The sequence below is a fragment of the Hypanus sabinus genome, chromosome 14 (genome assembly GCF_030144855.1).
Source record: "Hypanus sabinus isolate sHypSab1 chromosome 14, sHypSab1.hap1, whole genome shotgun sequence".
Classification (NCBI taxonomy): domain Eukaryota; kingdom Metazoa; phylum Chordata; class Chondrichthyes; order Myliobatiformes; family Dasyatidae; genus Hypanus; species Hypanus sabinus.
Genome location: NC_082719.1, coordinates 59,823,302 through 59,835,076, shown reverse-complemented (window position 1 = coordinate 59,835,076; position 11,775 = coordinate 59,823,302). Strand labels below are relative to the sequence as shown.

At 38.2% G+C, this 11,775-nt stretch overlaps 1 protein-coding gene across 1 annotated transcript; it reads left to right on the top strand.

The window, feature by feature from the left end:
• Positions 1-218: 218 nt before the first annotated feature.
• Positions 219-9,573, top strand: LOC132404481 (general transcription factor IIE subunit 1-like). The gene is made up of 4 exons (XM_059988637.1): positions 219-666; positions 1,281-1,482; positions 2,937-3,151; positions 9,212-9,573. Exons 1-4 carry the CDS (start codon positions 219-221, stop codon positions 9,571-9,573), a joined length of 1,227 nt encoding a protein of 408 aa, XP_059844620.1.
• Positions 9,574-11,775: the final 2,202 nt, after the last annotated feature.

Sequence of the window (11,775 nt, the reverse complement as noted above, 5' to 3'; positions counted from 1 at the left end):
TTAACAAAAGCTCTTTCAGATTGGGTTCATCACTGTAGTTTGGTAGATTTGTCAACATGCAGAGAAACATTTCCTGCATTTTGTTTGCTTATTGCCTACTTTTCTTTGAAGACAATACAGGGTATCGGTCTTTACTGTCAGATAATCCCTTTTGCTAATCAAGTTGATTTTAACTTTTTTAAAAATGATTATTCCTGTCTAATTTGATAGAAGGTACAATGGGAGACCAAAAATTAGTAACTGAAATTCCTGCAGCTTTAAAGCACTTGGCAAAATACATTGTGCGTGGATTCTACGGGGTGGAATATTCCGTCACCCTAGATGTTCTTGTTCGATATCCCTGTGTGAAGGAGGATGATCTGCAACAACTTCTTAAGTTTGAGAAGAAGCAACTCCGAGCTGTTCTCAACACGCTAAAAGCTGACAAGTTTATCAAGAGTCGAATTAGAGTTGAAACAAGTCCTGATGGGAAAAGTTCCCGACACAATTATTATTATATTAACTACAAGCTGCTGGTGGATATGGTGAAATACAAGTTAGACATTATGCGCAGAAAAATTGAAACTGATGAAAGAGATTCCACAACAAGATCTTCTTTTAAATGTCCAATTTGCTTCAGTACATTTAGTGATTTGGAAGTCAATCATTTGTTTGATCCTTGCACAGGTAAGGTATCCTCTTGAAGCTCTTGAGTCCAAATTTTACTCAATTTCCTTTTTGGGTACAAATGTATGGTTTTGCAGCCAATCTATATAATTCACTAAGTAGCTAAAATTACACTGTCTGACTGCTCTGCTTCCACAAATTGAATGTAATGTAGTATCTTTGGCAATTCCCATGAAATTAGTAGCTTAACTTGGTAAGAAACAACTTTGTGCTGACACCAGATCAAAGTGGTGTAAAGTAAATAATCCAAGTAAGGTTGAGGCAATTCTTCCTTTATTGTCACATAATTTCTGGACAGCACTGGGGCAATCTCTTTTAGTAATTTCTGCTGAAGATGGGGAATATTTACTGGAGGCCATAGTGTTTCTGTTGTTTGCTGAAATGATGGGGGACCAGGAGAAGCAGGGCCACGGGAAGGGCTCCAGAAGATTGCATCACCCTTGATCACTAATGCTGCTGTGCCTGAAAGACCCTGATAAAACATTGATCTGAATGCTGTAATTAATTAGCGGTGAGGTTGTGGAGAATAAACAAAAGAATGAAGTGCTGAAAGGCTTTTCCATGACGGTCTGTTCTGTAGTCATAGTTTTTTCTATTCCCATAAAATTACACAGGTAATTTAAATTGCACTTACTGTCTCACTGAAGTAGAAGAAGATGCTACTGCAATACCGAAACGGGATGCTCAAACTCTTCTGGCAACATTTAATGAGCAGGTTGAACCAATTTATGCACTTGTACACGATGCTGAAGATTTTGCTCTTCCACAGGAACTTCTGGAACCACAACCCAGTGATATTCCAGATCTGGCACTTGGGTAATGTATGTCTGATGAATCTAAAAGTGAAATTCTTAAGCTTTTCTATTCTCTGCTACAATGCAATAGATTGCATTTCAGCCTTTCTGGTAAGGGGACAGATGAGTTTTATTTGCTATCCATGCTTAAATCCTTTTGGAATGGCGACACTTCAGTCTCCCTGTAAACCTGAAGCAAGTTCCACGTGTTATCAGATTTAGTTTAGGGACCAGCTAAATAGAAACATAGAAAACCTACAGCACAATACAGGCCCTTCAGCCCACAAAGCTGTGCTGAACACGTCCTTAGAACTACCTATGCTTTACCCATTGCCCTCTTTTTCTAAGCTCCAGGTATGCATCCAGGAGTCTCTTAAAAGTAAAGACCCTATCATTCTTGCCTCCACCGCTGTCACTGGCAGCCCATTCCACACACTCACTACTCTGTGCTTTTTTTTTCTTTTTTTTTAAACTTATCCCTGACATCACCTCTGTACCTACTTCCATGTACCTTAAAAATATGTCCCCTCGTGCTAGCCATTTCAGCCCTGGGAAAAAGCCCCTGACTATCCACATGATCAATGCCTCTCATTATCTTGTACACCTCTATCGGGTCACCTTTCATCCTCTGTCGCTCCAAGAAGAAAAGGCCGAGTTCACTCAACCTATTCTCATAAGGCATGTTCCCCACTCCAGGCAACATCCTCGTAAATCTCCTCTGCACCCTTCCTATGGCTTCCACATCCTTCCTGTAATGGGGCGACCAGAACTGAGCATAGTACTCCAATTGGGGTCTGACCAGGGTCCTATATAGCTATAACATTACCTCTCGGCTCTTAAACTCAATCCCACGATTGATGAAGGCTAATGCACTGTATGGCTTCTTAACCATAGAATATTGCAAGAACATTGAACAGATTTTAATGTTGCCAGTCCAACATAATACTTCCATGATCTTCATGTTCTTATTTGAGAGCAGTCGGAAGAAAAGGCCTTTCTACTGACAGAAACATTTTTGGACTATTTCCACCAGTGTTGCTCATGTCTAGGATTAATATAAATCGATAAGGTGTATTTCTAGCCAGAGTGGCTGTGAGAGTAATTCCATATGACAGCACCATAAGTAAAACATAAAAGGCTTGAGTCTGATGTGTTTAGTGTGACTATGACTGATCTCTACCACCACTCCTCCCTGTTCCCCACTAGCCTTAACTCTTTAAATAATGTTTGAATTCAATTATCTATTGGTGTATGTCAGTTATCTTAGCCATATAACAATTACAGCATGGAAACGGGCCATCTCGGCCCTTCTAGTCCGTGCTGAAAAAATCTTGAGCTTAAAAAAAATAACCTTGCAAGTCCGTCTTGTATGTATTTTGCAATCTAGATATGTAAAGACTTTGGTTATACAGTATTTGTAGTTAAAGATGCTCAATACATGAATACTTATAGCTTATGATTGCATTTTTTCCTCAGTCAGGGACAAAAAATGCAATGTCCCGCAAGCTATGCACATCCAGAAAGATGGTCCAATAAAACAGCTTGCAGTGACCTCTATGAACAAAACATTATGGTGAATGTCCAGGAATTTGAAGCAAAAACCAAGAAGCAGCTCGTTAAACCGCAACCCATCTGGATGACCACAAGCACTGTTGAAAGAACTGGTTTGGATGTGGCTGAATGTTCAATTGGTGAGTCCACTTTGCATTTTTCATAATGTATACAACACAAGAATGTAACAGCACAATCACATCTGAGAGCTTTGGGAATTATTTGAAAATGTAGGCTTATTATTTTAGCAACTTTTAAAGGAAATCTTCAAGCATTCCAAAAGAAACCTAGACCCAATAAATTAAAGGGTATAAGAACTGAACTTTCTAAGTTATCACTTCCTTGTTCAGCATGTAACTTTCTGTTACAACCTTCTACAATTTCTGCTCTGTCAGACACTTGAAGACATCAAAATATTTGTTACATCACTACAGGAGAGTTTCAAAGCATTGGACATGCTATTCCTGAATCTGTTCCAAAAATAATTAACAAGCATTTGCTGAACACTTACAAGCTATCCCCTCCCCATCCAATTTGTAACCATTCAGTGTAGGGGGCAGAAAAATCCTTTTGCTTCCATGCGCAAACACCAAAATGGCATGATTTAGAAAGTACACACATAAAGCAGTCTAATATAAGAATGTGCTCATTGGCCAGTAATGTCTATGCCAAGCATGATCGTAAAATAAACTATTTCCTCAGCCTGCACATAATCCGTGTCTTTCTGTCCCTTGCATATTCATGTGGCTATTTAAAAACATCTTAAACTACTCCATTATAATTGTCCAAGCACCTATCCCCCTCTTAGCTGGGGAGAAACACTGTGGCTTTCTATCCAATCCAGCTTCTCAAACTTTTTAAACTTCTGTCAGGTCTCCACTCAAATACAAGCGAGGCCAGAAAACAGGAATCAGGATGACTAAAGGAGCCATCAGATGTTCTTGCCAAATAAGATTAAAGACAATCCTAAAGCACTTTGTGCATAAATTATAACAAGTATGGTACAAAAATGTACTCTTTGGCCCACAATTTCTATGCCAAGCAAATGGTAAAATGATAAAATAAATTGTGCACAAGATGGCAATGTGGGAGACAGTTGGATTACTCAAAGACGAAGGAGGGAATTTGTGCCTGGAGCCTGAGAAAGTGGGTGAGGTACTAAAAATAAATGAGATTCTGTAGATGCTGGAAATGCAGAGCAATACACAAAAAGCTGGAAGAACTAGACAAGCCAGGCAGCGTCTATGGAAGTAAATAAACAGTCGACGTTTCAGGTAGAGACGCTCATCAGGACTGGAAAGGAAGTGGAAAGATGTGAGAATAAATAGCTGGGGGGTGGGGGGAGGAGTACAAGCTAAAAAGTGATGCCAGGTTGATGGGGGATGAAGTAAACAGCTGGGAAGTGATGGGTGGAAAAGTAAAGGGTGGACAAGGAATCTTTCTTTTCTTTCTTTCTTTCTAAATCTTTTTATTAATATTAATAATATGGACAGAATACAGATGATATATTGATAAAGAAATTACCAACATACACATTCCATTACATATGAAAAAAAAACATACATAATAGTTACAATATAAATGAGTTTACCAAGACATAAGCCATAAGATATATGTATGGACATAGTAAATCTAAATATTTCATAATGTATAATATAAAAAAAACAGAAAAAAGAAAGAAAAAAAACAAAAAAAAATTTATATAATGCAAAACTAACTAATCTAATCTAATAACTATAACTAATAAGTGATATAAAAGAAAAAAAAACAAATAAAAGAGAAGGAAAAAAAAAGTGGGCTGTTTATAATATCTCACAAAAATAAGTATTCATCAATGCCGTCACTTCCGGTCCTCTCAAAATACATAAGCTAAAAGCTGGGAAATCAAATGTACTTGGCACAGGGTCATATTACATCATATGAAAATGTTGAATAAATGGTCTCCATAACTTTTCAAATTTAATAGAAGTCTCAAAAGTACCACTTCTAATTTTTTCTAAATTTAAACATAACATAGTTTGAGAGAACCAATTAAATACAGTGGGAGGATCAATTTCTTTCCAATTCAACAATATAGATCTTCTAGCCATCAGAGTTAGAAATGCAATCATTCGACGGGCTGAAGAAGATAAATGCTGTGAATCTAACATTGGTAAACCAAAAATTGCGGTAATAGGATGGTTGTAAATCAATATTCAAAACCGCAGATATAATATCAAAAATATCTTTCCAATATTTCTCCAAAAATGAACACGACCAAAACATGTGAGTTAAAGACGCAATTTCAGAATGACATCTATCACAAATAGGAGTTGTATGAGAGTAAAAATGAGCTAATTTATCCTTGGACATATGGGCCCTATGTGCAACCTTAAATTGTATTAGTGAATGTTTGGCACATAACGATGATGTATTAACTAATTGAAGAATTCTATCCCAATTCTCACTAGAAATACTTAAACTAAGCTCTCTTTCCCAATCCTGTTTAGTCTTATAAAGGGGCTCTGAACGTATCTTCATAATTATATTATAAAGTTTTGAAATAAGCCCTTTTTGAAAAGGGTCTAATTCAAATAAACTCTCCAAAGTATCTGAAGGCACAAAATTTGGAAACGTAGAGAGTACAGAACTTAAAAAATGTCTAATCTGTAAATATCTAAAAAAATGAAATCTCGGCAAGTTATATCTGTTGGATAATTGTTCAAAAGACATGAAACAATTATCTAAAAATAAATCAGAAAATCTTAGTAATCCCTTAGTTTTCCAAGCTGAATAAGCTTGATCTATAATGGAAGGGTGAAAAAAACAATTAGATACAATAGGACTATTTAAAACGAATTGAGTCAACCCAAAAAATCTCCGAAATTGAAACCATATACGCAATGTATGTTTAACTATCGGGTTGCCAATTCGTTTCGGCAATTTAGAAAGAGCAAAAGGGAGAGAAGTCCCTAAAATAGAACCCAAAGCATAAGCTGATACCGATTTAGTTTCTAAACTCACCCAACAAGGGCCAAAAGATCCACCCCCATCTTTCAACCAGCATAACAAATATCTAATATTAACTGCCCAATAGTAAAATCTGAAATTAGGTAATGCTAACCCGCCTTCCTTTTTTGTCTTCTGTAAATATGTTTTACCTAACCTGGGATTTTTATACTGCCATATATATGAAGAAATTTTAGAGTCAACATTAGTAAAAAAAGATTTCGGGATAAAAATTGGTATCGCTTGAAAAATATATAAAAACTTAGTTAAAATAACCATCTTAATAGCATTAATCCTACCTATTAGAGATAGAGACAAAGGTGACCACTTAGTAAACAAACCTTTAATCTGATCAATTAAGGGTAAAAAATTAAATCCAAACAAATCTTTATGGTTCTTTGTGATTTTGATCCCTAAATAAGTAAAAGAGTCATTAACTAATTTAAAGGGTAAATTTCCATAAATTGGGACCCGTTTATTTAATGGAAACAATTCACTTTTATTAAGATTTAACTTATACCCAGAAAACTCACTAAATTGAGCCAATAATGATAAAACTGCTGGAATGGATTTCTCCGGGTTAGAAATGAATAGTAATAAATCATCTGCATACAAAGATAACTTATGAATATCTGTCCCACGATTAATACCCAAAATATCCTGTGATTGTCTGATGGACAAGGAATCTGATGGGAGAGGAGAGTGGACCATGGGAGAAAGGGAAGGAGTAGTGGCACCAGGGTGGTAGGCAAGTGGTACTAAAACATACTTTGCATTAGTAGTCTTGATGAGCTTATCAAGATCAACATGGGTTATGTTTACATTCTAGGGCACCTTGTTACCAAGGAGCAGATGTTGGGTCTCTTGATGAATAAAACCCCAAGGCCTGATGGGATCTATCTCAAATTGAGAGACCAAGAGAGGAGATTGTTGTGGCCTTGCGTCTTTAGCTACAGGTGAAATTTGAGGACTGGAGAATAGCTAATATTGCTCCTCTGTTTAAGAAGGGCAGTAGCAACAAACCAGGAATTCATAGGCTAGTAAGCCTTCAGTGATAAGGAAATTACTGGAGAAGATTCTTGGAGGTGGAATCTATGTTTATCTGAAAAACAACAATAATCAGTTTTGTATGGAAATAACACACACAAAATGCTGGTGGAACACAGCAGGCCAGGCAGCATCTATAAGGAGAAGAACTGTCGACATTTCAGATTTCCCCCTCCCCCCACTACTTTCAAATCTCTTGGTATCTCTCCTTTCAGTTAGTCCTGACGAAGGATCTCAGCCCGAAACGTCGACAGTGCTTCTCCCTATAGATGCTGCCTGGCCTGCTGTGTTCCACCAACATTTTGTATATGTTGTTTGAATTTCCAGCATCTGCAGATTTCCTCGTGTTTAGTTTTGTGTGGAGAAGGTTATGTCTTACAAACTTAATTTATTTTGTGGTGATGAAAATAGTGCACTAGATGTTATATATTTTGATTTTAATCATACAGTTTGGACATACAGATTTTAATCTGTACCATGTTGACCAAGATTCCCAACCATTTGCCTGTACTTTGTTCATGTCCTATAAACCTTTCTAATTCATGTACTATCTAAGTGTCTAAGTTATTAAAGTACCCTCCAACTATTCTGGCAGCTTATTCCATATACTGTACACACCACCCTTGGGGTGGGGGAGGGGGACGTTGCCCCTCAAGTTTTTAAAATCTATCTCCTCACCTTAAACGTAAGCCCTCTATTTCCCCAACGCTGGGGTCAATGTGTAGTTTTTTTCCGCCATCTATGGTCTTCATGATTTTATACACTCCGTTAGGTCATATTATTCTCCTCCATTGACGTGGGGTGAAAGGTATGTAGAAGTCTCAACCTGCTGAACCTCTCCATAAATTCAATTTCAAGTCCCAGCAACATCTTTGTAAATCTCCTTTATACTCTTTCCATTTTAATATTTTTCCTGTAGTAGGGTGAATAAAACTGAACAAAATATTTCAAATAGGACCAATTCCGCAGATGCTGGAAATCAAAGTAATACACACAAAATGCTAGAGGAACGCAGCAGGCCAAACAGCATCTATGGGAAAGGGTAAACTGCTGATATTTTCCATTGTGACCCTTCATCAATATACCAAATGTGGCCTCATCACTGTCTTGTAGAATTGTAATATAAAATCCTAACGCCTATACTCAATGCTTTGACTGATGAAAGCCAGTATACCAAAAGCTCTCTTCACTACCCTGTTACATTACAGCTGTAATGTTTGTTTCAGCCAAGTTGGAGGTTGTGGAGGTCTGGAGAGGGAGCAGAAGAGAGTCAACTGGATATTGTCTGGATTAGAGTATTAGCTATAAGGAGAAATTGGACAAACTTAAGGTGTCCTCTGGAGTGTCAGATTGAGAGATCTTCTACTAGAAATGCCTAAAGTGGTCATACTGGAGGGCATAAATTTAAGGTGAGATGAAATGCTTGAAGGGGATTTATACTTGTACATGTACACACTGTTAGTAGGTGCCTGGAACAAGCTGCTTGGTGGTGGAAGGAGACATAATGGCAGCATTTATCACACATTTAGACAATCACATGAACATGCAAAGAATTGAGGCATGTAGACTGCGTGGAGGCTGATGGGGTTAGTTTAAAATGGCAACCATTGTGAGCTGAAGTTCCTATGCTATTTTACGTTATCCAGTATTTCTAGTATGTAAACTAACTGGCATTGCATCATGCCCAGCTCTTCAGGAGGACACACTGAGAATCAGAAAATAAGGCTTTAGATTCATCATTTAGATTCAACTCTATTTAGATGGCTATGGGCCAAATATGGGTAGATGGATCTAGTTTGCTGGGAACATAGATGGCATGGACAAACTGGGCTGTAGGGCTTGTTCCCATGCTTTGACCTTAATAGTTTCTTCCTCATGCCAGTGCAAAATACCATGAATTCTGCGTGATATTTTTTTTTAAATGCTACTCCGCCTTTGAAACTAAAGGTTAATCTTTGATTCCCCCCCCCCCCCCCTCCACCACCACTTATTTTCTTCCAAAGAAAAGCCAGGCATTGTGTGACACCAGGTTCACTTTGATAATTAATTTTTGCAGATGGGTAGGAAAAATGAATTTGGATTGTTATTAAGTATTGGGAATGTGCATGTGATGCCAAACTTATTTTTTGAGATTGACAAGTCAAATTCACTTTCAAATATTTTAGAACATGCCAAAAACCTTGATCAAAATACAAAGAGCAAGACTCTCAATTGTGAAATAATAAAAACACTTATGATTCATGAGAAAAGACAACCAACTGGAGCAACCTTCACTTCCAATCAGACTGAACCAGACAGTGATACCAGTGAATCTGAAGAAGACCTCAAGAACAGAAAACAAGTTACACAACGAGAAGTTCTGAAAGATGAATCTGAGTTGGAGAAACCCATGGTTATGATTGCTGGAAAACCACATCTCTATACTGAAGTTAGTCAACAGCCTGAATTGGTATCTTTGATGACTAAAGAAGAGAGGGAGAACTACATTTCTACTTGCCAAGAACTGTTCCATTTAATGTATGCTTAAATACTAGCATTTCATTTTGTTGATTTGTTTGTGGTTGTAGAAACTCATTAAAAAAAAATAATTAAAAAATAGCATTTAAATTTCATTTGTAATTTGCATTTATTTTGACTAGTTTGCACTTATTGGATGGGGGGGTGGGGTTTGGGGGGGAATTTCAAAAGTAAAATACTGTAAAGCTGGTTTACCTAAGTGCTGGACTTTAGTAATATGGAGCCACTTGTAATAGTGAAAAATCTGAAGCTGTAGAAACTGAAATGTCAGATTATACTCAAGAAATACTTCCCCTGAATTGCTAAAATGATGCTATAATCAAGAAGTCAGTGAATCCAAAAATAAATACCTACTTTAACTTTTTACCTTGGTACACTGAGCTAAAGGGTTATCTACTTCATATAGGTTAATTTTATGGATTTCCTAGAAAAATTGTTAAATTTTGCCATGCCAAGATTTACTCCTGATAGGAGCTCAATGTTAATTCTGTTGCAATCTATTCGAAATTTCTAATCAGTGTTATTTATTGAGTTTTGTAGGGCCTTTGAAGAGGTTCTGCATGATGAACTGAGCTGGAAGATTAGGTTCCAAGGATTTCAGGGACAGCTACTTGAGTGAATTTAGAGCTAGCAAGTTAGGAGGCAGAGGATGGTGAGAGGTTGATTCTTTGGACCACCTGCCTGTCACTAATGGGGTGGCCCAGGGGTTCATAAGACATAGAAGAATTAGGCCATTGATTCTGCTCCACCATTCAATCATTGCTGATCCTTTTTTTCCCCCTCCTCAATCCCAGTTCCCAGCCTTCTCCCCGTAACTGTTGATGTCATGCCCAATCAAGAACCTATCAAACTCTGCTTAAATACACCCAATGACCTTGCCTCCTCAGTTGCATGTGGCAACAAATTCCACAAATTGCCCACCATCTGATGAAAATTTCTCTGCATGTTTTGAAAGGGTGCCCCTCTAGCCTGAGGCTGTGCCCTCTTGTCCTAGACTCTGCCACCATGTAAAACATCCTTTCCACATTTATTGAATGTTGAATCCCTTTTGACATTCAAAAGGTTTCAATGAGATTCCCCCTGCATCCTCTGAGTTCCAGTGAGTACAGCCTCAGAGCCATCAAATGTTCCTGGAATCTCTTTCATTTCTAGAATCATCCTTGTGAACCTCCTCTGGACCCTCTCCAATGCCAACACATCTTTTCTAAGATGAGGGGCCCAAAACTGTTCACAATACTCAAGGCGAGGCCTCACCAGTGCCTTAAAGCTTCAACATCACATCCTTGCTCTTGCATTCTAGACCTCTTGAAATGAATGCTGACAGGATTTGCCTTCCTCACCGCTGACTCAACCTGCAAGTTAACCTTCAGTATTCTGCACAAGGACTCCCAAGTCGCTTGGTATCTCAGATTTTTAGATTTTCTCCATTTAGAAAAGAGTCTGCACATTTATTTCTACTACCAAAGTGCATGATATGCTATTTTCTTGCCCATTCTCCTAATTTGTCTTTCTGCATCCTGTTTCCTCAACACTACCTACCCCACCACCAATCTTTGGTATTCCGCAGGAGTCATACACTAGTCACTGGCAACCATCCAAACAAAGATCATTTTTATTCCCACTCGCTGCCTCCTACCAATCAACCATGTTAGTAACTTTCCTGTAATACCATGACCATGGGCTCTTAACTTGGTAAGCAGCTTCACATGTGGCACCTTGCCAAAGGCCTCTGAAAGTCTAAATATACAACACCCACTGCATCCCCTTTATCTATTCTACCTGTAATCTCCTCAAAGAATTCCAACAGGTTCCAAGGGGGCTAGGGCTTTCCTCGTTGGAGAGGAGGAGGATGAGAGGAGACATGATAGAGGTGTACAAGATATTAAGAGGAATAGACAGTCAACAGCCAGTGCCTCTTCCCCAGGACACCACTGCTCAATACAAGAGGACATGTATTTAAAGTAAGGGGTGGGAAGTTCAAGGGGGATATTAGAGGAAGGTGTTTTTTTTTACTCAGAGTTGGTTGGTGCATGGAATGCACTGCCTGAGTCAGTGGTGGAGGGTTATATGGGAGGCAGGGTTTAAGGGTCAGTACAACATTGGGGGTTGAATGGCCTGTACTGTGTTGTATTGTTCTATGTTCTATAGGTTTGTCAGGCAGGATTTTCCCTGAAGGAAAGCATGCTGACTTTGTACTACCTTGTCCTGTGTC